This window comes from Haliaeetus leucocephalus, unplaced genomic scaffold (assembly GCF_000737465.1).
Source record: "Haliaeetus leucocephalus isolate CR32 unplaced genomic scaffold, Haliaeetus_leucocephalus-4.0 Scaffold2, whole genome shotgun sequence".
Lineage (NCBI taxonomy): Eukaryota > Metazoa > Chordata > Aves > Accipitriformes > Accipitridae > Haliaeetus > Haliaeetus leucocephalus.
The window spans coordinates 2,301,431-2,328,935 of record NW_010972438.1 but is presented as its reverse complement, the minus strand read 5'-3'; the positions used below and the strand labels follow the sequence as shown (position 1 = coordinate 2,328,935).

The window sequence follows — 27,505 nt, the reverse complement described above, 5'->3', positions numbered from 1 at the left end:
AGTATAATGCTGGATTATGCTGATCTCTTCTGAAGGACTGAAAATGTTCCTTGGATATTTTGGGGATTGAATCAATTAACTTGAAGAAATGAACAGTTTCTCGTACAGTGCTTTGGCCTCCCCAGATCGGTGTGCTGGTCAGACGGTGCCTTCAGAATAGTCCATGGACATCCTCACCTGCATCAGTATGAATATCTGGTCTTTCTGGTTGTGCCCTCAGATAAATTCTTCTGTGTTCCTCTGTACAGCACTACATGTTCTTGAGGACAAGACCTACCTTGTTCTGTGTTTTTATGTCCTCAAGCTCTTCTTGGGAACAGTATGGGTGGCTTGCAGAGAGTTGGTTCTGGACAGAGCTTTTGCAAAATCAGTTGGGTGGCCTGGTGGGAGATGTTTCTGAACACATCAAAGGAAATTTTTGAGCAGAACCTACATAAATACACATAAAACGGAACTAGTAGATTGTACAGGAAGGAACTATTTGAATCTATTCTTCGACGTGGTAGGGCTGCAATATATCTTTTTATCCTTATTTAGTAGACAGAAAAGCTTGAGGGTGGTAGGAGGAATAGAAGATAGCGACCAGATATTTGTGATGATTAAGAAAAGTAAGGTGTTTAATGGAATAACCCTTCCATAAGATGTAGTGATCTGCAGGATGACTTCTTTAATAGTCTGAGATCGAGCTTTGTCAGGCAGCATCCTGTGTGGGTTTTCTGTGCTTACAAGTCTGTGGCACAACCAGCTGTCAGGTTGGGCTTTTTAGATTCTTATGGAGCTAGTCCAACCTCTCAATTCAAATTTATGCAACCAACTGAATTGCTGAAGTGGACATCTTGCTTTGCAATGATTCTTGATTACTAGCGTCGTGCTGGTGCTAGATCTGAGGACACAGAAATAATCTCTTATTCATTTTTCTGTGTATTTCCCTGTTGGTACACAGAAGTGTTGCCATGGAGGAGAGCGTGGGGTGGGAGTAGGCAGGAACCAGCTGCTTTAGGGCCACGCTGGGAGGAAGACTGGGGGAGGATAACGCATGAAGTCTGCTCTTGCAAACAATCCTAGGAACTTCTTGCTGTCAAATGTTGGGTGCATTCATTATGGAAGAGCTTTGAAGGCATGTAGGGAGGAGTGGGTCTTTTAAAGAGAAGAAATCGGCTTTCTCTGCACTGCTTGGGAGGGAAGAGGTTGCAGAGCTGACATGCACGGTGGACATCGTGGGCCTTTGTTTTTTGGTCAAGAGTGCCTTGGTAATTCTGTGCACCTTTATGCATTGTTTAAATGAGTACTGCTTTTTAATGATGTGGCCCTTCAAGGATGTGCAGTACAACTGTATTGTGTTTTTAAAAGTGCTTTGCAAATTTTTAATCTAGCCAGCACAATAAGTTTGCTGATAATTAAGTAACCTGGAATATGCTTGTCACCTGGCCAGATGGTTTTTTTGTGTGTGTTAACATTTGTTTGTCTCTTCTCATGAGGTCAGGCGTTCCTACAGTTCGCTTTGGGTAGCTGTGTGCTGTCTGAGGCTGAGATTTACCATAGCTTTGGAAGCCTTTTCCTGTTGGCCATATCCCCACAGAGCAGCAAATTGACAGTGCAGGACTGGAAGTAATGGTGGGATGACTGGAGACACCATTATTGCAATTCCATGACCCCTTCTGCTTGCTTCTGTCCATTTATCTTCTCGTAAATGTAATGCAGCAGTCAGTCGTGGGGATGACTGAGTACAGGTTTGATAGAAGTGCTTCTCAACTGCTCCCATGCATTAGGAAGTCAAAATCCTGAGCACGAAGAGATCAAGGAAGATAGTGTGATGTGATATTCTTTCTGCACACCTGGCATCTCTGTCAGTGTTGCAATCATTTTGACCCATTTTTGTTACCATTTTCCAATGATTTATGAAAAATTTCATCATAAATCTACTAGACCTTACAAAGCGGAGACCGCAGGGATAATGTCTTCATCAGATTTCATTAGAATAGAGCAAAAGGGTGTTCTGTTGCTGAACTGAAGGATCCATCCTTGCTACATCGCAGTGGGTGTATCAGTAGTCTCAGTTTAAATATTTTTAGTAAAAAAAAAAAAAAAAGTTGATTTGTATACATAACAAGCATATGGCTTAAGCCTTCTACTCAGCAGTTATTTGGATGTATTCATTAGTAAAAGTACCACGCGGGGATGTTTGACAAGAAAAACTTGTTCTATGGAATAAGGTTGGGGTTTATGAAGTTAATTAGTATTCCATGAGCAGCTCTTGAGTGAAGGACGAAAGCTTTCTGATTTTAGCGGTCATTTGTGTCCCCAAATGTGGGTTGTCTGGGAGTGTGGGCTATCTGATGACAATTTTCAAGACATGATATTGTAAAGAAGTGGAGATAATGTGCACGAAAATAATAGTGTTTGGCAATGTTTGTAGTAGTGCAAGTTCAGGGATGGAATACAAAAACTCTGTTATATCCTTACTCTGGCAGCATGTGTGCTGTGACCTACCACCATGCTTCCAGCCTCAATATTGCCTTTTAAAAAATGTGATTATTCTCACAGTGTCATAGAAGCGTTTAGGCTCAGAAACTTGCTGCTGTATGGTGCACATGATTCTCCAATGCTTTCCTTGAGCAGCTCATCTGTTTCTCTTCAAATATTGGGTCTTTGTATTGTTTTTAACCATACTTTAAATGATTTCACCTTGTAAAAGCCTTCAAAGCTTTTTGAGTAACCAAGAGGGGAAAATGCATAGTGGAAGTGCTCCTGTGCTGCCACACCACAGGAGGATGCAAGGCACTAACGACCACTTAAGGTCTTTAATAGTCCTCTGTTTCTATGACAGTGGAAGATCATGGAAATATAATTCACTGCACATGAGTTTGTGCCAGCCAGTATCTTTTGGTTAAGTCTCATAATCTTTCTTTCTTAAAAAAGTTCTTCATTAAACTTAATGTGTAGTATTGTTAGTGCTCTGATCTTTAGTAAGAAGATAATGGATTTGTGCCTGAAAATGTGCAGTTTGTGTATTTGAATGGAGAAGTAGCAGGCTTTTTGAATATTTTTAAAGGGCAAAAGGAAGGCATGCTCAGTATCTTGAAGTTCACCTTTTAAAAATACAGACAGATGGCAGGCAAGTAAATTTAAACCACTGCTTCTAGTGACTTCCTTTTCATACTGTGAGTGACTTAGTAAAATTGAAAGTCAATGAGGAAAGTCCCAAGTGCTCATCCAGATCTAAAAGCTCAGGAAATTACAGATAAACAACGTCTCCCATCTTTGTCACTTAATTTTTTTGTTTTGCATAAGGTACATATCCTTAGGTGTTTTGAGGGGAGTTTTTGGTCTGCTTGTATCAATTATCTTTGAGTAAGGTCCAGATATTTAATCAGTACAGTAGGCACTTCCCATGATTAATCCTTTGGATAGCATCAGTGTCTGGGTTTCACTTACGATTTGCTGAAATAGTCTTTATTTCTGAACTCCCAGGCAGAAACTATTTTTTGAGCATCTCTAATATCAAAAATACATGCAACCCATCTTTCATGACTTGTGTCTAGTTTATCGTATGAGAGTCACTTGTTGGTTCAAGAGGTTGATGTACTTGTTTTTCCAAAAGCATGTGTTAAAATGGTTGTGGGTAAAAATTATCCCTGGGGTCTACAGATGAGTAACATAGCCAAGTGCTACCTCTTAGTACTGCAATTTTCCTCTGAAGTCATAAATCTAGAAAGCATTGTTTCAGACCTCCTCCATGGGAGAGCTGGCATGGGATGGTGCATTGAGTGCTCCTGGAGCTGTCGGTGCCAAGGGCCATTTTTTAGCAGTTGAACATAGCGACTGGCACCGTGACAGGTGAAACGACACTGTTCAGATGTCACCGTTGATGTAGTTCTTGTAAACTCCTGTTAAATTTACAGCGGAGCAGGAGAGGGACGCAGTGACTTTTAAAACACTCCATCACGTCTGTGAAACCAGCGGTGTTGGGTCCTGCCTCTGGATGCTGTTTGGTCCGTGTTTGGGGCTGCCTTGACTGTGAGTCGCCATTTCAGGCTGTCCCGGTATCTCCCCGCCAAAGGATTTCATCTGCCTGCACTGTGGGTCCCTTCCACTCTGCAGACCAACAGTTGCAAATAGATATTATCAAATCTATTGGATACGGTCGGGGTTTTTCAGTTGCTTCTGCTGTTTTTGAATGCCAAGATCTTGTGTAGAAAAGAAAAATTAATCTGAAACCTGATTAAATTAATCCGAAACCTGAAATCCTGAAAATCAGGGCATAAACCTGATGTAGATCTGGAAGTAGAGGCTGGACCGCCTGACACAACCAGAAAACAGTTTTAATGCAATTTCGATAAAAATAATAATTGAAAACAAAGAGGCAGTGATTGAAACAAATGAAGGAAGAGAAGGGCCGGGAGCGGACAATGTTAAAAGAGGACTTCAGTGCATTTTTCTGAACTGCAGAGGTTATTGCTGCTTTGAGGCTACTGACAAAGGTGGTATTTGTGATCCGAGACAACTGCCTTTGCTGACTCTGTGCGGATATGAGTGTAGGATGTGTTCAGACAGTGATGCAGCTGGTGTTATTTAATAGCTCTCACCAGCCCATCCATCACTTTTGAAACCAGCTTTCTTCCGCACTGATTGATATGTTGTCATTACGTCAATAAGGCAGCTTGAAAGATGGCTCAAAACTTTGAAAATACCTCATTATTGTTCTTTATGGAAAAGGAAATTTTTAAAATTAATGTAGCACTAAGTGGTTTGAATACATTTATTTTCTGTAGACTTTTCAGAAACAAATACAGGTAAGGATGTATGTTGTGGTGGCAAAGGTCATGCCTTGAGGGAAAGATGGCAATGCACAGTCCTTTTTGGTGCTGCCCTTGGCAATGCAAATGCCTTGTTATGGTCCGAGGGCTTCATTTCAGTTCCATCAATTAAAGGCTGGGAAAATGCACAAGTCTCAGTGTTAAGGAAGAACCTTATCAGTGCTGTTGTGATAGCTAGGTAAAGGTTTAATCACTTTTTTTCTCCTCCTGTTTTTCAGTTGATTATGTGTTGCTGTGAAGGCCTGCCAGCTGTGACTGTCAAATGCCACACTAATGTACAGATTTGCTCATCTTTTTGCAGCTGGCAGGAGAGGGGACTGAAGTGAATGGATCTGTTGATTCACACACACTGTGAGAAGGCAACAATGAATAGGCTTTGTAATACAATGACTGGTAAATATTGTGTTCTTGAAGGTAAATTGGCTTAGGAGGCAAGCAGCATTCAGGATTGAATGCACAGGTGGATACTCCTTGCTTGGCTTTGCTAGAGCGCCGGTGTGAGTGCTATAGAGAGGGAGTGCAAAAATTAGAAAGCCAAGTATTGTGAAAGTGAGCGTGGGACAGGGGAGCTCCTGCTTTGACTGGTGCAGCTGTCGTGACAGAGGGATAAGAAGCCTTGAGGTCCGTTGCTTGCACGTTCTTACTGTGGTATCAGCGTAATGGGGGTTTTTTGGTTGCTCTAGTCTCAAGGATTTCAGGGGAAGGAGGCAGGCATTGTCATGTGAAATTACAGCCCCTAAACCCAAACTTTTTGGTCTGCCTAATAGTTGGACAAGAAGTTAAAGAAGTGAAGCTGATTGTTTCCTTTGCAGGTTGTGTGTTAACTCCTTGATTTATGGTATAAAGTTTTGGTGCTCCTGTCACAGGCTCTTATAACCTGTTCTCCAGGGACATAACCAGTTGTGATAAACCAAGGAGTCCTAGAAGTTGCTATGTCCATGGGAAAATAGACAGCAAGTTAACACAGAGTGTTTATTTCTGCAAAAGGCTTTCACTTGGAGCCTGTGTGAAACATCCCTTAGAGATGGATGATCATATGTCTACTTCTTTTCTCTGGAAGATAACGTAATAGTAGAGCAGACTAAAATAAATCGAATGACATCCGTGGTGGTGGTTTGTTTTTTTTTTAAAAAAAAAAAAAAGAGAAGAAAAAACACAACTCAGTTTCTTTTGAAGTTGAAAAATGAACAGTATTCTCTGTTGCAATTCCATCATTGTGTTTGTCCTTATCTAGTAGAATATTGGCAGCTTTGCACAGCGGGGTGAAACGTGTGTCAATCTACGATACACAGTGCATTTTTAGGATTTGGATTTTTGTGTGCATGTTCACTGCACTCAGGTGCCAAGCACTTCAGGTGATGCTAAGTGCCCCATCAGCATCTCTTTCGAGACATAATCTGTGGTGGTTCCGTTGCCTGTTTAGAATGACAGCATTGCATTGCATTAAAAAAAAAAAAACCCAAAAAAACTCCAGTAAGAATGTGCTATCGGCTCCTGCCGGCTGGGATAAATGCCTTCAGGCCTCTGCTGGCAGGCTCTGCTTCCGCTCATGGTCGCTGAACATTTGTTCTTCCCATTTGCAATCCGGTCTAGTGAGGCTGGCTTATTCACATTTCTATTATCCAGCTGTCTGGCTTTTTTAATAGAGCATGGCTTTGCTGCTTTGGCTTCCAGCTCTCACTGGCCTTATTTGGTAAAGCAGTGCTCTTCAGCCCTTCCTGGAAGGGGCTGTTTTACTAGTTTAGGGACCATTTTCCACTTTCATTTTTGATCTCTAAAGCTATAGATTGTGTTTCAGCAGCGGTGCTGGCACGGCTTAACTCTTCAGTGCTGTCAAACTGGAATATTGTGCTTTTTAGAAGTGCTTTAAGTGTTTTATTCTCTGCTGTAACACACTGGTACGCTGCTGCAGACAAATTGAGCAGAGGCAATATATGGCAGCACTTGTGTTTACAGCATATATATACCTTGTCAGCATAATCTGCTTTTTAAAATGACAACCAGAGCGCGATCCTCAGTGCTAAGACTACGTTATGGAGGACTTGGCCAGATTTTAATTAGCTGCATGATTTGCTGGTGTCTTCCGTGCTGTGTTCCTGAGAAGGGGAGTGGCGTACAGCGACGGAGTGAACTTGGACAGACTGAGCAGCATCGTTTGGTAGGCTTCAGCAAGAGCGTCTCTGGTCCCCTGCCAAAAGGATGGTGACTGTTTAAAGTAGAGAGAGGGAGAGGGCCTCAGTAAGTGAGGTGAAAGACTCAAGCCAGGGCTAGGAATAGCAGGCGAGGAATAAAGCTTTCAGACTCAGAAAACAGATGCGGACACTGGTGTTTTACCCTGTTTGCCTGGGAGCGCAGCACAGTTCAGCGGCATGACTCTGCGGCATTCAACTCCAGGGTGGTGTTTCCTATAATTGAGGCAGGTCTGGGGTTTTTTGCGTTTATCTTTGCTTTGCTAAGCTCTTCAAATAGTGCTGCTCAAGTCCATCTATAGCCAATTTACTGGAAATCCAAACGCCTGTGTGGCGGCACATGCCTTATGGATGCTGTCTGCTACTGTAGCACTGGGTGTCTGCTGCCATGCTGCTGGTAACTGCGTTTTTGACAGCTGGCTGTCCTCTGCAAGCTCCACAGAGAAGATGATGACTTGGGAATTCACTCATCATTACCTTGAAAATTGAAGAAACGATCCAAAAAAACGGTGTTGCAGTTCAGTGGGGGCATGTGTCAAAGACTGCGCTTAGCTGACGGCATCCAGGGAGGAGGAGGATGGGCATATGCAGCAGTGTGGTAGGAAAGGATCTGGGGATTGCAGGAATCACAGTTTGAATAGGAGTCGATGCTGTGCTCTTTCAAAAGGTGCAATTGCTGCCTTGGAATATATAAAAAGAAACATTGCCAAAAGACATAGTAATTATTTTTTTCCAATTCTACTTCCTGGCAGAGCCTCAAGTGAAGTATTTTGTTTAGTACTGTACCTCATACTTCCAGAAAGATATGAGCCAAGTAGAGAAAATCTAGAGGAGGGTAATGGACAGGAGCAAGACCAATTAGTCTTGCATCTTGGTAGTTGTGGGGCAGAGGAGCCTGCAAATACTGCTGAGAGAGGGAGGAGAAGTTCTGTTCTGCATGCCCATGTGGGGAGGGAAAGAAGTAATGGGCTTCAGTGGTAAAAATAAATAGGTTAGATAGAGAAGTAGTGGAGTGCTGGAATAAATGACTTCAGGAGATATGTCAGGAATGGAGTAGGCATAGTTAATTCTGCCTTTGGGAGGGAGGGATGAGCCAAGTAAGTTTTCTAAGGGTCTGCCAGTCCTGTGAGATTGTGGTATTGGCAATTCTGCAGAAGGCAGTGGGGCCAGAAACTGGGAAGAAGGAAAGAAACAAACGAGCATTTTAGGCAAGGGATCCCAAGCACTTCATTAGCATAAGAAAAATTAAAGCACTGAATTCATTTTTATTATTTCTTCAGTTCTTCCAACCTATATTTCAATAATATCATCAAATATTTATTTAACTTCCCTATATCTTATTTGTTGGTGATGTGGGTTTTCTTTAAGCCAAATGCATTTAAAAGCTGCAAATCAAGTTATTTTATTGAACAGCTGAAAAATTTGCCTTTTGTTTTGTGTGATGCTGCGGTGACTTGTTTCTTATAACATGCACGCAAAGCTTTCCTAAATAGAAACAACTTTTGTTATGCTGTTCAGTCACATCAACTCTGTTTAATAGCACAACCGTATTCTTTCTGTACTGCTCCACATTGGTGCTTTCGGAGGGTGTTTGAAATTTGATCTTTCTTGTTCTTCAAGTGCTCGGACTGTCCGAGCTGTTCCCTGCCGCCTACCCCCACTTCCTGACCCATTTTGAGCAAGAACTTTATTCTGGAAAAGCAGGAACAAGTGAAGAAGCAAACATGGAAATGAAATCCAAGGGGCAGGCAGTCGAAAAAAAGATTAAATATGGCCAGCAGATGTATATACTTTGGTTCACTGCTAGTGTAAAATGCTACCAATGTATTCTGAAAAGACCAGAAGATTTTGAGGAAGAATGCGCCACGGTTCATGTTCTGAGACTTCTGGTTTAGGGCCTTGCAGGGAGATTTATCATGGAAACTCTTAAAAGGGAGATAGCGGATGGCTTCCCGAGATAAGAATACAGCTCTCAAGGCTAGGACAAAGGCTAAAGCCACAAAAGTTTACTTCAAAAGGTTTCCGCACCTCTTATGCGCATTAGTTTGCGAAATTCCCATTGTATGAAGTACTAATGCTTCTCCTTGTAGTGTGTAAAACTTAATTTCCAGTACTTGTGGGAGAGAGAAGAGGTTGGCCTTTGGACTTGCCTCTTGGCAAGGTTTGCATCTTAGACCAGGATTTCTTCTCGTGCTAGACCAGAGATGGAGATGAGCTAAGACAGTAAAAACATTCACTGAAACGAATAGCTTCCTTGAGATCCTGGGTTAGCTCAAATTAATGTGTGCAGTTGTGAACTCTTCTCTTGGATGTTTTTTTTCTTTTCCTTTTCCCTCTCCTCAACATTAAGAGGTTTTTTTCTGTCTTGTATCTGTTACTAGCCAGGAGCTATTGTGGTGCTTTGACTTTTTCTAAAGGTTCTTGAGATTATTTTTAGCTTAATTTAAGTAGCTTCTCTTGGTCAAAATTATCCTTTGTGTCCATAAATTAGACCTGTTCCTTAATGCTTTCAAGGATACCTGGCATATTCACTCTGTCCTTAACAGTTTTCTTTGAGACATCTCGGTGTGCTGTTGTCTTTATATATGTCTTGTAGCCCTTTGTATCGCCCATCCAGGGACATGTTATCCATCGCGGTGCCACTCCTCATGACAAGGAGGCTGCCAGTTCTCTTGCGTTCTTTAACCTGACCCCCTAGATGTCAAATGGGACATGTTTTAGTTAAATGAGTCAGTGTTTTTTCCTTTCTGCTTGTGTTGCTGTTCCTTGTGGCTTTGTGTTTTCACGAAGCACCTTTGCTCAGCGTTGTTCGTACTAGAGACTGAAAAGTGCATCTGGTCTTTCCTGCAAATGTTTCCTTTTGGAACTGCCTGTATATCCAGTGTCTAAATATTTCTCTCTTTTCGAGTAGCAGTTTTCTTTTTGAAGGAGACCAAAGAGGTTACATGCAGAAATAAAACAAACACTGGTGCATTCTGAACTCTTTGGTACCTAAGATGTTTACTTAAAGGTGCATTTTTCATGTCAGTCATCTGGTAGTTGTTTGGGGCACTTTGGTACCATTCTGGTCTTGAGGGCTTTGGATGGTGTTTGCTTGTAGTGTTGTAAGTTGTCTGTGCTTTGGTTCTTAATTTACCATGAGACATGGCAATGTGTCCAGACCCTCACGAAATAAGTTTCCCTGCAGATGAGGAGCTATGTGTTTGGTCTTCCTTGTTAGAATAAAGTTATCTTGCTCAGTTTTTGTTGAAGGACAGCCTTATAGCACAGTTAATTTTGGTGCATCTAAAATGCTGTGTTTATTATTGTAAAGTTACTAATGATGTTGTGTGGATTCATATGCTAATTTGTTATGTCTTCAAAAAGCCATTGCTTTTTAATTAATGTTGCATTACTGAGTACTGTTGATTTAGTAGGCATTGATATTCAGTGTCCAGCTCTCACGTCTGTAATTTTTTACTCTGAAATCACTGTTTCAGTCTCCTCCCTTTGTTTGGTTTGATACATCAGCTCTAAGTTAATAACAATTACATTATTTCCGATGTTGTTACAGCTTGAAAAAATGAAGTAGAGATTTCCATTGGTAGAACTATGCATAAATGAGTACAATGGCAAGAGGGTGGTTACCCTCATGTCTTGCAGATATGAATTGAGGGTGGTTATTTTAACAAGAAAATTAAAATATATTTAGATCATAAATCATGCAGGCTCTCCATTTAAATGCTGGTTGCAAGGATGATTTTCCTCCTTTATTCTGCTTTAAAAAGAAAAGTATTGAAAGCCCTTGAAACAGGTAAGATGCAACAGCATGCAGAAGGGAGGTAGCAGATTTCACAGCAGCAGAAACCTAATATATTTTGTCATGTAATTAGTTCAGCATTTGAATCCTGAATGATTGGGTTGCTTTGCAGTGACATGTGTTATAGCGACAAGATCTTTGGGCTTGGAATACAAATGCCCTTCTCACCTGTGCTTAAATTTTCCCCACTTGCGGCATGGCAGAACCGTCGGCAACGTGAGATTTGACTTCAGTCATCTTCTTCCACTGGCCTCAATGTGTACAGTTCAGGTTTGTTTTCTTGCTTGTTTTGATGGAGCTGCGGATGGAGTGGGCTCCGCTGGGACAGCAGGTCAAGCATTTAGTGCATCCTGACAAGATACTTATTTTGAAATGGTTTGCTGTGCTCCCAGCAAAGCTTGTTCACTGCAAATTGAAAATGAAAGGATGTCTTCTCATCACAAAGACAGTAATTTCAGTAGGATCAAGTTCTTTTTTTCTCCCTTTTTATGGAAATGCAGGAATGATTAATAATCAACACACTTCTGTAGCCGCTTTTGTTCTATATTCTTTGAACCTCTTAGGCTGTCATCTATTAATTTTAAATCTCAGAAGGAACAAGTATAGAAATAGATGATGTAGTAATCCAAGGTCTTCTGAGGAGGTAAAACTCGCCTGTGATTAAATATATGCAGTTTGTATTATTCTGTATGCCTCCTGCGTGAAAATATTTCGCTTAAACACAAAAGAGGTCTTCATTCTGTCTTTAAACAAATAATCTCTTCATCCTGTGGAGTGTTATCATCCTTGTGAGGGTATTAAAGCTGTGCAATTTTTATAAATACAAAGTTGAGAAGTTCTATTTGCAATATTTCCATCATTGCCAGTGATGTTACTTCTTCATCTTCTTTGCTGCTATTTTTTATATTTAAAATAAAAACTAGAAAATACTATCCTTATATTTATTCTCTACTGTGAGCAGACTTTGGCCTTGGGGAAATATCAGGTATCTAAGTATAGAAAAGTCTGAAGAGAAACTGCTAAATTTCAACAGGGAATTGCTAATTTTCTTTTAATTTTAGTATTGCTGCGCAAAAAGGAGTTTGGTGGGGGTTTTTTTTTCCAAGTAACGAAGAAACAGCTGTGTTGGTGTTAAATATTCAGTGGGTTTTGTAAGTGACTTATTTAAATATCTTCATCTTTATAGATTTCCCTGATCTGAAAGTACTCTGAAGTATGTCTTTTGAGAGAGAGTGAATAATTTTTCTTGACTCTTACCTTTTTCCAGTTGGCATTTTGTAAAGTCTGGGTCCATGTTTAAAAAATGAATTAACGACACACCTTTTTGTTGCCAACAAAATACTTGATGCCTGCTTTCTCTAACTGCAGAAAAGTTGGTGAAGACTTTCTACTAAATGCTTAAAATAGCCAGGGGAGATTTGGAAAAAATGATGAGTGGTGTATTACGCAACCAGCCTGGCTGAAGCTAAAAGTACTTCCAGATCATTTAGAAACGAGCACGCGAGAGAATGGCAGAGTGAGAAAAATTGTGTACTGCAACTCAAAACTGATCTGAGCTGGCATCCGAAAGTAGCGAAGATGGAAAGTTTTAATAGTGGCTGGTGTCCAGCTGTCGCCCAGCAAAGTCACCGCAAAGAGCTTTGGATGTCGGCAGTGTCAGTTTAGCAACTTTCTGAGCTGTCTTCATGTACCGAGGGTAGAACTGACGTGACATGACATCACTTAATGCCCCAAGTGGTGGGGAAACCCTCTGAAGGGAAGACTGGAATTGCATAGGTGTGTTTGAGTTATGTATTTCTAGGCAGCTTGGTGTGAAAGAAGGTGACTGTATCTTGGGTGGGTTCTGAAATACTCTACTTGCTTCTCCAAATCATTCCAGCCTCTCTGAAGTTAGTGGGTATTTGCAATTTTGGACAAGTCTTGCATTATGTTTTATAGTACTCTTACTAACGTACTACCTAAATGTTACCTGAATGCCCATGCACCAGAGTCCATTTTAAAAAAAGAAAGAAAAAAAATCAGTCTGGTTAGATTTTTCATTTTGCTATGAAAGCAAAAATTGTGCATACCCGATTGAATCGAGCCTGACAAGTAGAACGGGACAGGGTTAGCCAGCAAGCCGGCTGTCGTGGGGCAGCACCGGAGGGAGCTTGCCGAGCTTATGGTATGTGAAACAGTGATGGTCTGTTTCTTAAATGGGGTCCTGCCTCTGTGAGCCCAGATGCTGTTACCCCTTCAGAGGGACTGACCGTATGATAATTTTCCCTTGCCCAGCAGCAGCCTACCTGCCCCCAGGCAATGCAGTTCCTCTTCACTGCGGGATGGAGGTGGAACCGCTGCAGAGCCTCAAGGTTGACTGAAAGTTTCCATTAGGGGATGCTTTTCCAGCCTGATGTTTGTAAGTTTTGCTGGTTTGGCTGATATATTTTTTTTTGCCAGGTACTTTTCCCAGATGTGTTTCTAAAGAAAGGTCTTCTGCATTCCTAAAAAGTGACTGGCAAAATACTCTGTTGATGGTTAAGGAAAAAAGCGTAGCCCTTTCTTTGTAAAGTTCTGGTTCCTCATGCTTTGGGAGTGTAAGGTGCCTTGGATGATGAAGTTGGGAAACTTTGGGAGATGAGGATTGTCTGGGCAAAACATAATCCCTCCTCAAGTATTAGGTGGAGACCTGTACATTGCTGTCATGAGGGGAAAAGAGATGGGATGGATTAATCAGTTGTTAGGGGCTGAATAAAATAAATTAATTGGGATGGAAGTAGAGATTCTGACTGGTTGGGCTTGGACTGGCAGGAGAGGTTGGAAGTTTGGAGACTCTGACTGCGTGGGAAAGGAGTAAGGTCTACTACAAGAGAAGGGAATGGAAAAGGGAGCAGAGAAAATGAAAAGCATGGGATAGAAGGAATTGCAGTTGCAGTAATGTAGCTGGCAAGTTTCTCTCTTCGTTGACCTCCAGAATTCTTCGGAACATGGAATTTTCTAATGTTTCCAGTATCCTTGATTTTTGACTATTCCTCTGTGATGCTGGTGTATGCAGAGGATAACCAAACATCACTGACAATATTTTTGTGAGCTGCAGGTGGCAGAGGCCCACGTGGGGATCTAAATGTCCAAAGAGAGCATTAATGTATCACATGGTGCAATTATGGTCTTACTCAGTCCGCTTTATTAGATGCAAAGCGACTGCTGACGAAAGAACAGGATTTAGCTTGGAAGCATTGAAATGCACTTTTAATACATGTCCATATAATATTCATTCATCACCCATGTGCATGATGGGGTAGTATACAATTACGCAATTACTTCTTCCTGCAGGACCTTTGTTCGGTGTTCAGGCTCGATGTGTCATCGTTTCATCAGCAGTTACGTAGTATTTTATTTTTATACTTACTCAGTGTGCGATTCTGCTATTTTTCACTGTATATCATGAAGATCTGAAAAGAAAATGCATTCCTTTGTGGTTAATATTCAACAAACAGTGTATAATAAGATGTAATTACTTTGCAGTAATAGCTTTATTTATCACCTTTCCTGTGTGGCTAAAACTGCTTGAATCCATGGTCAGAGCAGAGAGCTGATTGTTTCAGCTGCTTTGGCTTCATTTTGCATCTGTTAGAAATAGACCTAACTTCCGTAAGTATAGTGTCTGACAAGTAGTTGGTTTATCTTACACAGTCATCGCTACTGTGGGTTGCAGATTCCTGACCGTGATGGTACTCAGCTAGCACATCCTTGCGTGTTGATTTATGTAAACATATAAGCCTATGGAATCTGGAGATCTAAAAGTCTTCTGGCCATAAAGTCCATGTAGTTTGACCCATGGTGAAATACATTTGGTACTAACCAGCCTCTGGTGGTTGCATTAAGGTCAATAAGGCTAAGTTTAACTTCTCAACCACTTAAGAAATAGATTTCATAGCACAAATACTAGAAAAAAAAAATGTTGGGTACTTTTCGTTGTTTGTTGTAGATCTGTAGCTTTGTAACTAGGAATAAAACCTTAAAAAAAACACGTTATGTTTTCCCTTCCTGCATTGGACAAGGTCAAACACTTGTAGACCTCTCCCCTGTGCTACAGGCAAGAGAGGGGTTTGCAATTAACAATTTAGAAGTTAAGCTTAACTTGACAACTTTCTTGACTGAAAAGGATGGAAAAAAGTACACTTGCACTGTGACTAAATCTAGCACACAATTAATTCTTCTATGCAGTTCTGTGTGTTAATTGCTGTCATTGTGTGAACTGATGGTTTAAGCAAAAATAGAAAATTTTATAACTGGTGTGTTGCTTACAATACGTAGTTTTAGCTTAAAGTGCCAGCCTGCAGTGGCTTTTTGAATCTATTCTGTGCTGTCAATCTCTGTGAATCATCTTTATGTAAATGAAAAATACGTTGAAGAGAGCAAACCTGGAAAGTGTGGTTTGCACTTACTTCATTTTCCACTTTTCCTGTTTGTTCAGAAGCTGTACGTTGGTAGTGTCAAAGTGGAGGTGAGTATTTCTGGATAGATGCAATTAAATCTCCCTCCACATACCCTCAGCTCTTTCTCCCCTTCCCCAGTACGTGTCACTCCGTTAGAGATCCCCAGTGCCATACCCAGCTCCTGCTCTATCTGTTGCTGGTGTACTGGGCCAAGCTAAGCAGGCTGCAGGAATTGCTGTGGTGGTTCGGGACAAGTTGATCAGCCCATTTGGCAGGCAGTGGCTCACTGCGAGACGAAATGACCATCTGCCACTGGTGCTTCACTCCTTAGAATGGGATTTAGTTCTGAAGACCTTTGCCCTTCTGGGAAAGGTGTTTGATGTTGCCTGGTGTGCTTTGAGGGTGCTTTGAGGATGGATTAGGCAGGCAGGCAGAGCGACATCAAATAGGTCTTTTCTTTAAGAAAGGCTTGAGAAGAGTGAAGGTGTCCATCTCAAATGGCATCCCAAGGTAAAATTATCGAGGTCGGTCTCTGGTGGGGCTCAGCCCCTTCAGCAACTTCAGCCTCTGGCAGAGTTGAAATGACTTGTCGTCAGTGTGGGGTTTTTCCCTTTTTGGCTGACGTGTCCAATGTGTCTATTAGCAAGGTAGCCCATAGGCAGCTGTGCTTTTCAGACAGTGAAGATAAAGCCCCCAGGTAGGTCTCTCCTCACCTTGCTACTTCCCACGTTGCAGTGCTTGCTTATAAGAATACACCAGGACCCTTGAGAAACACCATGTGAATTAAAAGCCTGAAGTCTTACAGCCACGCCATTGCCAAAGAGGCACTGGGAACAGCCTTCTGGCTTTCTTGGCACTCTGTTTAAACTTCTAAGCTGCTACTTTAGGCACTGTCTTTGAATAGCTTGCTTTATTTTTTTTGCGTGTTCAGTTGCTTAGCAACAGAGAAGAGGAAAAATAGTAAACGCAGCTAATTCGGTTTTATTACTGATAAGTTAGCATCTCTTTAATATAGAAATGTGTTTTTAATAAGACTGATGAGCTGTAATTCCTGGCTTTTGCCAGGCAGAATATTAAACAAACAGTGTTGATGGACGGGGTAAAGAACCTGACACCGCCGAGGGGTTTACTGTTACCTGGAACTATGCTTCTAAAGTCTGTGCCTGTGCATGCTATTATCTGAGGGTATTTTATGCTGCTGCTACTTTATTAGGTGAGTTTCTCCAATTCTTTGTGCTTCATTTTCCCTGGCAATAGAAGGTATTTGGTTTAAAACTAAACAAACAACAACAAAAAAAACAAACCAAAAACCCCCAACCTAACATTAATTGTGTGAAGTAGTGTACCTGCTAAAGTAGAAAAACAAGAAGTTGTGTGTGTAAAATGGATCTGTTTGCCTGGGAAAGCACTGAAATGTGTTACCATTTTAGTATGGGAGTGTGTTTGACTGGGACAAGTTATAAATTTTCTGGTCTTGCATCAGATGTTTGGCAGCGACAGTTAATTTTTATCATTCATGGGGCAACATTCCTGTTGCTCAAAAAAGCATTTGTCTGATCAAGAGCTTTTTGGAATTTGTTTATAAACCTTTCCTTGCTGCTGGAATATTTGGACAATGTTAGCAGCAAAAATCCAGATAATTATGAATGGTTGAAGCAATCTCTCCATTTCATCTGTTTTTATAGATTGCCTGTTCAAACTATGTCCCATGAACCGGTACTCTGCTCAAAAGCAGTTCTGGAAAGCAGCAAAGCCAGGAGCTAACAGCACAACAGATGCCGTGCTACTCAATAAACTGCACGTAAGTATTCATGTTTAGGCTTCTGTTGATCATCAACACTCACATCCATACTGCTTTAAGTAAGTATTTCCAATCAGCTTGACACAGTTAACCCAGAGATACCAAGAAGTTATATAGAAATCAGTATACAAGACTCCTTTTGAGACATTCGTTGAGATCTAACTCTTTAAACATCCTGATTTATGACAACATGGTGTTCAAGGTCAGTGTGTCCCAATACCAGTATGTATGATACCGGGTTAGAGCCATGGTAGCCATTTAAGCTTTTGTCGTTAACCTGTGCTAACCTGTAGTAGTGCTCTACATGGGCATTTTGGGTGCTAACAGCGTAAAAATGGGACCCGTCGAACAACTATGCAGAGTAGAGGATTCTCAGGCATTGCGTCTTGACGTGGGAAGTCACAGGCATTAGCTGTGCTGGTAGATGCCATCTGAGCTACCAGCTGATAAATCTATTGGGATTCCTCAAACATTGCTGTTAATATGTGTAAAGGTTGATGGATAATTATGAGTAATTATAAGGCCAAACAGCCTCTCCTTCCTTATTAGTGTGCAGTATTTAGTATTTTCTGGGTAAAATGTTGACATTCAGCAGTTGAAAACCCAGTAAGGCAATTGATTGCTGTTTTTAGACTTCCTATACAAAAAAAAGCCAACTGAACTTAAATACCATCTGTTGACTTTAGAGTTAAATAAACTCCATGTTTATGTTAAAATTATATAGCTAGAGTACTTCATGTCAAAATTACAATTCTAAATATTTTTAGTTTCTTTAAGCCTATATTAAGCTCATTGTAGACTGAAATACAAAATGGCCCTGTAGGAGAGTGTCATTTGCTGATTGCCATATGGCTGCCTTGCTCCTGCATTTCACAAAGGCTGAGTGTTTGACTCATTTTGCTTCTCAAAACATAATTTCATAACCTAGAAGTATTAACTTGCAAGGAGAAAGCTATTTTGGTACTGGCTGTAGCACAAAGGTCCCTCACTTGTGCTGCATTTCTCCTGCCCCTTTAATGATGATAAGAGAAGTAGACCATGCCAGCAAGCTTTAAGGAATGGGGGATTCTGGGTTTGGGTTTTCTGATGTAGAAGGGAACTCTCCAGTTTATTCCTGCAGGTTATGTGTGTGAGTTCATGGAATTTAAGAGAAAGTATGGTCTAGATACTGCCTCATGTAGAAGAAAAATACTTTGTAATTGCCCTGGATTACAATGTCATTTAAAGTTGCCTTCTCTTTCCTCAGTTGGTGCCAGTTCAGGTGTTTGGGACCTGTTCCTGTTCGTCTGACACTTTACCATTTTGTGCCGGGGTCCCTATGGAAATACAGGATTAGATTTTTCCAGTATTTAGCCCCAGCTGAGTGATATTTGTACAGAAATGTACCACCATGCATGAAGTTCTTGCTTGATTTGGTGAAAGGATTTGAGTACTTTACAATTTTATTGGAGATTATTTAATATGCATTACTTTGACATAAAGGCTAACCGTTTATATAGCCTGTGCCAAATAAGGTCTTCGGTGACCTGGGGCTGATGCATGGCTTTAAAATAATTTGGTCCCATGTACATCACTCATATATCCAAACTTCTTTTTCTGCCAATCATATGGGTACATGTCATCTTTTCCATTTGTTGGTACATGGAATACACTAAGAAACTCTGCGTTTTGCATGATATGTATTGGGGGGGGGGGGGGGGGAGCTATGCCCTGAAACATGTGCATACAATTATGTGATTTGCCCATGATTAGATTTTTTTGTCAGTGCATATAATTTCGAACAAAATTGGTGATGCAAGATGTATTCATCATCACTTGCCTTTTTTGGCTTCTGTTTGTCTACTGGTGGAATTTATTGTCTGCTGTGGAGTGCTCAATGCTGAGGTCAGGTTATTTTAAGTTAATGCCATTTAAGGGATTTAAAATCTGGGACACTTGTCTTTCTTTGGTATCAAGAATCAGTGCTGTTAGAGAAGCTGACATCTAGTGGCCAGAGAAAATGATTCTTTCTTCTTGAATGATTGTCAGTTCTGGTGTGTGCTTTTGAAATGCATCCCAAGTCTTAATCATATTTTAACACAATACACTATTTTCTTTGTTTATAATAAATGTGACACCCAATCCAGTGCAGGCAGAGAAGTCCTGTCTTCTGTGATTGCAGTTGATAGTTGAGAGGGCCCTAGTGTCTTGAAGAAATCCGTTCTTGACAGAATAGTTTGAAATGAAGCAAAAAAAGTTGTATTTCAATAACAAAGAGGAAGTTATGCTGCATTGTATTTCTGAATATACATTTGAATTTGAATGAGCAGCTGTATTCCAGGTTCTCCTGGAGCAAGAGCCAGCTATCATACCTAGCACAACTTCTAAAAATAGCACATTTTGTGTAACCTGAAGATGATGAAATTTTATAAAAGTATACAGATAGCTCTTCCTTTGCAGTAGCTAGGCTTTGTCCTGTGTTACTAGTACTTCACCTTACTACAGTTAGGAACTGTGGGCACTTTTCTTCTTCTCCAAGAGAAAACTGGACCTACCATAGTCCTTGAGATCTGAGAACCAAACCGTAAACCTTGATGCTTAGCTTCCTAAAAAGTCTAGTTTTAAATTACTCTCTACCACCAGATAGCAGTTGAAGCAAATACAGATCTTTATTTTTTTTAATGAAAAAAAAAATCATCTTTCCTGTAAAGTGAGGGAGAATTTATTTACTAAATGAAATGGTTTAAAAACAGCCTGGGCAAAATAGCTCACTTTTAATGCAAAGCGCAAGAGACTAGTTATAAATTAAGTTATTAAATGGAACAATGTATCTCTATGATCATTCAATTTTGCAAGGGTTTTCCCTTTTATTACCATGTTAGTGTGATACAGAAATGCGTGGCTGCATTTTCACAGCCGGTCTGTAATGTAGCACAGAGTATCCTTCAGCCTCATGAAGTACCAGCTCTGTGGTGCTGGGAAGTTGGGAACTCTATACATATTCACAGCTGCAGGGGGCATTTGTAAATGTCTTCTAAGTAATCCTGCTGCATGGTGAAGATGATTAGAGTCACCATAAAAAGACAGGCTGTATGAGAGTTGGGGCCTGTATTGGCACAGTAAAATAAAGAACCAAAGTTGAGGTCCTTTCCTTTCAATTTGTATAGAAGTCAGTAGAAAGGATTATAGACTTCCTGGCTTGGGTTGTTATTCATCCCTTTTCACCTTCCCTCCATAGGTATGCTGTTTTCTTCTCATGGCTTGTCTTCTGTCTTGTCTGAGCTTTTCATCTCATGTTTTATTCCAAAATTTTGTCAAATTTTACCCAAATGAAGGATTGCTTAAATGGTGTGTGTCTATCTTCCTAAACAACTGAAAAAGGGAATTGGAAGTTACACATTTGGAATTTGGAAGAAGGAATGCTCACTGGTTTTCCAGTTCTTTGAAATCCTGTTAAAGAACCTCGGGTGTTTGGCCACTCTTTTTATAAAACAGTCAGCAAATTAATTGTTCTCCTTTAATTTCAGCATGCAGCAGATTTGGAAAAGAAACAGAACGAAACCGAAAACAGAAAGCTGCTGGGAACAGTCATCCAGTATGGCAACGTTATCCAGGTAGGCTGTAAACATCTTTGCAAGCTGTATAGGATTTTGCTCAAAATCCCCTGCTCAGTGTGACTTGAAATTTCTGGAATTCCTGGACAAGAGTCTGTAGTTTTGCAAGGTATGACAGTGTCATGAAGTGGGATCCTATGAAGCAACAACTGGGCGTATAGCTATGATGAAGTCGCTTTTTTTTATTATGGGTTAATTGTGGGGTTTTTGGGTTTTTTGGGTTTTTTTTGAAGTCACCATATGATTGCTTTCTTCAGAAATACTTCTTAGAGCCTTCATTAGGGTTGACCATTTGGAAGATGGCACAGGCACTCTACAATGCCATATATGGTGTCTCACAATCAAATATTGACACAATTAAATTGCAGTCCATTGAAGCAAAGGATGTGCTAGGTCCCAGGGAATGAAAAAAAAGAACATCATGCATCAAAGCCAAGAAAAATGGGGGGTACAATAACTGCACGATTAAAAAGGACAGGTCTTTAATAAATGGGGAACATAATACGGAGCAGGTGCGAGTTCACCCTGAAACCAAAGCAGACCTACTTCTACTAGGTGGAGTGCCTCAGCGCTTCAGAAGTAGGGGTAGTTACCTGAGCGTTTTGAGCCTTAGATTAAGAAATTTCTATACAAATGTTTTTTATTTTATTCTGCTGACACAGTACCAGCCAACAGAGGGGGTGACTAGGAGCACAGGCAGGCTGGGCTTTCTTGTTGCAAGGAGAAATTGGTTGGCTGCCCTCCAAAGCAGTTGCAGGATTTGGAGCAACCTGATGGAGGACAGGCAGGGAAGTGCCTGGCTTGGTTGAATTAAGTGTGCTATTGGCCTGTGTGTTTGAGGCAAAAAAAAAAATCTAGTTTTAAGGATGAAAGAAAAATAATAATACCTATTTTTGGTTGGACTACAAACATAATCACTATTAAGATCAGTGATAAGTTTTTGCCCATATTTTCCTGTAACTCCCATATGTTCTGTGAGTATTTATGGTAGTCAAAAGGCATCAAAAAGCGGCTTTCTGTACAAAAGTACTTGTCTGCTAAATTTACTGGAAACTTAACAACAGTTGGTTGGAGCTGGGGAGGTTGGGAGCTGGGATGTGACCTGTTGCAGCTTACATATTCATGCTGATGGTGTGCGGTCTGCGAGGTGGTACACAGCGAAACTTTGAAGAATGGGACTTTTTGAGGAGAGTCTTCAAAGAAGCAGTCATGTTTTCTCTTAAATGAGACAGAACAAAGCAAGATAAGAGCAGCTTTACTTCTCACCACTCCCTTCTTACCAGGGAGAGCCACTTAGTCCCCAGCACTTTACAACTTTTGATCCTGGCTTTTTGAACAGGCTGTCATAAAGTGATGAGGGCATTTCTAAGTGTTTATCGTTTGCTGGAGAAGGGACAGTTGGATTATCTGAAGATGTTTTGTGCTGTAGGACTGTATATATACTGAAAGAAGTGTAAGTGAAATTGTGCCTGAATTCATCAGTCCTTCTATATAATTTAGTTTTTATTTTGATTCCTGTATAGTATTGTGGTTATCTTACGCACACTCGCTATTTACTGAGGGGAGGAAAAATGAGCATTCTTAGAACTGAACTCTAATTCTTATTCTAGCTGCTTCACTTAAAAAGTAACAAATACTTAACAGTAAATAAGAGGCTTCCAGCTCTACTAGAGAAGAATGCTATGAGGGTGACCTTGGATGAAGCTGGAAATGAAGGTTCCTGGTTCTACATACAGCCTTTCTACAAACTGCGTTCCATTGGAGACAGTGTAAGTGATAAGAGGAGTATCTTCACGTATTGCTTTGTGCACAGCTTGGCAAAGCTTGTTTCAGGAGGCCTGTCTTGCAATTAATGAAATGCACAGATCTTTTAGTGCGTGATGTTGCAGGAACAACCTTTTTCCTATGCTGTCATGAGGGGGAGGAAAATTGCTATGGTAACTTGTATTTTGGAAACGTGGAATGATTTAACATTGGAGGGAATAAAGGACCTAATTACACTAGCCTTTCACAGTTCCTGCCCAATTCAAAATGGTAGGAAATGTTGAGTTCCTTCAGTAGATTTGGAACAAATAATTAGCATCTTGGTTTGCAATGTTGTCTGTTCAGAATCAAAATTGATCATCATTTTGAATGTGAGGAATGGGTAATAATGAGGTTAAATGGTCCTGTTCATGGGAAATCTGGAAAAAAATTGGTTTTGAATTAAATGCATTACCATTTTAATATCTTAATCTCTTTTTTACAAAGTCTGAGTCACCTGCGTATACTATCTGCCTAAAACCAGGAGGTAATAAGCTTCAGTGTGCTGTATGGTATGGTCCAGGTATATATTTGGCATCTAAACAGAGCAGACTTTATCAAGTAGGAATAATTTATCCTATAGACTAGTCCCATATGTTTTCATGTGACTGTTCCTTTTCTACGGACACATACACACAGTAAACCCAAAGCACAGGGTAGCACAGTCTTAGTGGCCATTTAGTGCTTTTAAATAGCACCAATTCTCAGACACTTTTATCACTGAGAATAGTTCTTCTGAATACAGAAGAGGCTTTTTGGTTTTTAATTTAAGACTTTGCCCTAGAAGAAGGGAAGAACAAGACCTTTAGTGTCCATAATAAAGTGCATTTATCTTGAGTCACATGCCAGCCCGGTCAAGAATCTGGTTTTACAAATGAAAGTGTGTCTTGGAGGAGGAGGATTTTTGGCTGAACTTTTGCTATAGGAATTATTTGTTAAATGTTAACCAAAAAAACAACTTCATGGAAAGCAGCAGATAGGTTAGTACCAGAATTGCATTATGTGTTTCTTCTGGAATCCTCCGAGTCCAATAGTATAGGGGGGGTTTTCTGCCTGAATGACTGAGTACGGTGAGCTAAATTCTGAAGCAAACAGAATCTGGGTTTTCATACTCAGACTGGCATCTCTCCAAACTGCAAGAAGGTGATTTCCTCCCATTAAAAAAAGAAAGAGCTTTCCCAGGGTGCAAATTTCTGTCTGATGCTGCACTTATCTACAGGTTGTCATTGGAGACAAAGTGGTCCTGAATCCTGTCAATGCTGGCCAGCCTCTCCACGCCAGTAGTCATCAGCTTGTCGATAATCCGGGATGCAATGAGGTAAGGGCAGATTGACACAGCTGGAACAGCTGTACAAATCTCCATATATTTCAGCTAAGCTGCTTGTTTATGAAAATCAGCAAGCTGGTTGGTACCTGTGGCACTGTTTAGGAATGGTTATCTTGTTAATCAGCAACTTAGTAGAGCTAGCAGACTTTTCTCATATCTGTTGGGTGCTGGGCAGAGGTTTGAGTTTGATCTCTTTTGCTTGACTGGCTAAAAATAAGATTTTTCCTTCAAAATCAAATGTAGTGGCACAGTGATGTGTAGCAAGTGAGTTTCCTAGCAAGTCAGCTCAGTTTACTTGTTCTGGAGTAAACACAGAAAGGACTTCCCTTCTCTAGAATAATGCAACAGGGACTGCAGTATTCTGTTGAAAATTGTCTAAAAAGTAAGGCAGTAGTTTGTGGCAGTATCTTCTGCAGACACTAGGCAGTGGGGCTAATGGTTTTAGTTCTCCTTTTAGGTCAACTCTGTGAATTGCAATACAAGCTGGAAAATTGTCCTCTTCATGAAATGGAGTGATAACAAAGATGATATTCTCAAAGGGGTAAGACTCAAAACTCTACTTGCTTGTAACTTGTTCGCTGATGGGTAATGTCTGTATTGATCATGCTGTCTGGGCTTTGACAGGGGGATGTGGTGAGACTGTTCCATGCAGAACAGGAGAAGTTTCTGACTTGCGATGAGCACAGGAAGAAGCAGCACGTCTTCCTGAGAACGACAGGGAGGCAGTCGGCCACATCTGCAACCAGTTCAAAAGCCCTGTGGGAAGTGGAGGTAAGAATTGTAACTCGGGCTGGGGGTGGCTTTGTAGGAACAATTACTGTTTCTGTTTAAAAGCAGTGTACCTGGATTTCTTTTTTTAGGTAGAAGTCTTTCTGGTGTTAGAAGTTTAATCTTAAAATTCCTTTACTTACTGTGCTTTCTGTGCAAAATTAAAGAGGAGTTCTGATCTCTAATGGTGCAGCTGATAGCTCTCAAATTCAGGTTCTTGACAATTAAGAAAAAGAGGACCGAGAAGCATCTATGAAATCATTTTCTTTCCAGTCACTAAAGTTTAGCACCAGCTAATAATTTCAACCATCCTGCTGAGTGTACTGAACACTCTATTTTTGGTGTGGAATAATGTGATTATGCATATCCTCATTTGACAGAAGATTGCAACCCTTTGCTAGTCTCTGCGCGTTGCTTGTTTGGACTATTTTTTTTCTTTACTTGGCTTTTAAATAGAGTGACTAACACCTTGGCCATCGCTGGCTTCTTAAAATATCCTCAATCTATTGGTATTATTGGACTTGTTTTATGATTTTAAACATTTGCCATGTGAACTGCATGTGAGAATCATAAAATTACTTGTAATGGTGGATAGGTGTTTTTCATATTCTCTTTCCATAATTATCTGCTTTGATATATAGCTTCTCCTGTATTTGAATTGAAAGCCTACCTATAATTAACATTACTACGACATGTTACAACACATCAGTAGCTTCTGTGGTGACTGTCTGTGTGTATGCAGTTACCCAGTGGTAAATGCGAGACAGAGGTAAGGTAGTCCTTCCCTGAAAGGCACAGGTCAGCTATGCTGATTTTTCCCTAAGAAAGCAGGTGTAGCCACAGAGTAGCCGATATGAAGTAACAGATCATCTGATGCTGGAGGCTCTGCTTGCCACAGGAGAAGTTAGAAAGTAAATATAACAGTCTTCATATTGTTTTGTACAACACCATTGCATTGGAAATATTTCCAGGTGTCTTCCCTCATCCACTTTAAGAAGGTCAAAAATTAGTTATACCAAAAAGGTAAAGGATTTGTTGCATTTCTTTAGGAAGTTTGTTTCAAGACCTAGCAACACATGCACATCTAGAGCACCTTCTTTATTTACTTCTCTGCCAACTTGCACCATAATCTTCCTGCCATCATTCATAATCGTTGAAGTGAACTAATTGTAGCCAGCTCAAGGTGTTTACTGTACTGTGTGTTGTTCACATATGAAAGGTGTTTCCATCTTTTCTGGAGCTCCTTGTTCTGTTTCCTCTTACCTGTATGTGAAATACCATAAATAATGCGTTTGAAAGGGAGGTCACTGACGTACAGTGTAAATGTGGTTTCCCTTCCCTTGTAGGTGGTGCAGCATGATCCTTGTCGTGGTGGTGCGGGGTACTGGAATAGCCTTTTCAGGTTCAAACACCTTGCTACTGGACACTACCTAGCAGCAGAGGTAGGTGTTGGGGCTTGCTTAGGAACTCTGCTTTTCCTTCCACAGTATTTTCTTCCTTTTACACCTTCTGAAAATCTTTCATTTCCTGCCCTAAAAATAGACACAGGGGAGGGGAGGAGAGTGGTGTTTGGGTCCTTAGTATTAGTACAAAAGTAGATGGCTAAACATAGAAAACAAGGTGAAAGAGACTTGAAAGAATACCACGGTACAGGGGTAGTCTTGAGCTTATTTCATTTTTTGTATGAATTCTAGAGGCAATAACTCTTCTCTTGCAAAGAATAGACACTAAATAGTATCCTGTCATGTGGGCAGTAGAATCAGGATGAATTTATTAATAGATGAATAAATTGTAAATGGCTGAGAGCCTTTGGGGGAAAATTAATTCAGCTATTGTTAGTTTCTCTTGAATCACTGACTTCTGAGCGGAATTGTAGAACTGACTGTAAAATGAAAATGCAGTTAGACTTCAGACCAGTGTTATAAGAACTGCAGATAACACTTAGCTGTCCAAGCACAAAATAAGAATTTTTCTCTCTCCATAGTGGATGTCTTTCCCCTATTGAAATAAGATTTCAAGACATTAAAAAAAAAAAAGTAAGAAAATAAGTCTAAGGGTTATAACTGTGTGAGTTTTGCTGCTTAACACTTGTAAATGTTTATTAAAACTACTTCTATTTACTTTAAAGCATGGATATATCAACATGCCAATACACAAACCTCTCTAAGTAAAAGCTGTCCTGGACATAAGAGTGCGTAGCAGGGCAGAAGGGCTGTCTCAGCCCATGCTATTGACTTGAAAGCTTCAGTAAGAGAAGTTCAGATTAAATATCCGATTTTATATTCTTCTAATAAGCAGATTGGAAAAACAGCAGCATTTTGTCACATGCACACTTGCAAATCCTTTTCAGTAGTGATCCAGTGTAGAGCTTTTCCAGTAAATCTTGGGGTTGCTAATCAGCCCAAACAAAAACATGGTCTTACACTAGGCAAAAATATACCAGGGGAGATTGCTCACCTGACCCGTGGTTAGAATAGTGTTTGTTCTAAAAGATTTCTGCCAAGCCAGTAATTCCTAGTTGGAAATTCCCCTTGGGATAAAAAAAAAAAAAAAAAAAAACACAACAACAAAAAAACAAAACACAAAAACTGAAACTTGGTAACTCTCTACCCTTCTTGCTCCTTTAGTGATTATCCTGAACAAGATAAATCTCTCTGCATGTTTGCAGATTACTTAACTGCTTAATTCATGGACAGACAGATGCCTGATTAGAAATTAATTGGTTTGCACAGTATTTTTGTTCTGCATGCCTGGTAGTGCTGTAGCAGTAGAGTGCATTTTTTTACAAAGTACTTTTAGACTGCGCTGAGGTTGTTTCCCACTTCCAGCTCTGTTAGAGTTTTGACGTGCCTGTGATTCTGTTTCATCAGGTAAACCCTGACTATGAGGAAGATGACCTGGAGTGTCAATCCTCAGTAAGTATAGGCAAGAGTATAATCTTGCCCCTAATTGAGGAGGGCTTGACACAGGCCCAGGTATTTACCTGGCCA

General features: G+C 40.4%; 1 protein-coding gene across 1 annotated transcript in view; it reads left to right on the top strand.

The window, feature by feature from the left end:
* Positions 1 to 27,505, top strand: part of ITPR1 (inositol 1,4,5-trisphosphate receptor, type 1) — a 165,127-nt gene that overhangs the window by 19,391 nt on the left and 118,231 nt on the right. The window contains exons 3-10 of the mRNA XM_010570399.1: positions 16,909 to 17,024; positions 20,531 to 20,617; positions 22,228 to 22,386; positions 23,640 to 23,738; positions 24,205 to 24,288; positions 24,372 to 24,518; positions 25,862 to 25,957; positions 27,386 to 27,430. Of these exons, the coding sequence (XP_010568701.1) occupies positions 16,909 to 17,024; positions 20,531 to 20,617; positions 22,228 to 22,386; positions 23,640 to 23,738; positions 24,205 to 24,288; positions 24,372 to 24,518; positions 25,862 to 25,957; positions 27,386 to 27,430 (833 nt within the window). The remainder of the gene's footprint in view (positions 1 to 16,908; positions 17,025 to 20,530; positions 20,618 to 22,227; positions 22,387 to 23,639; positions 23,739 to 24,204; positions 24,289 to 24,371; positions 24,519 to 25,861; positions 25,958 to 27,385; positions 27,431 to 27,505) is intronic.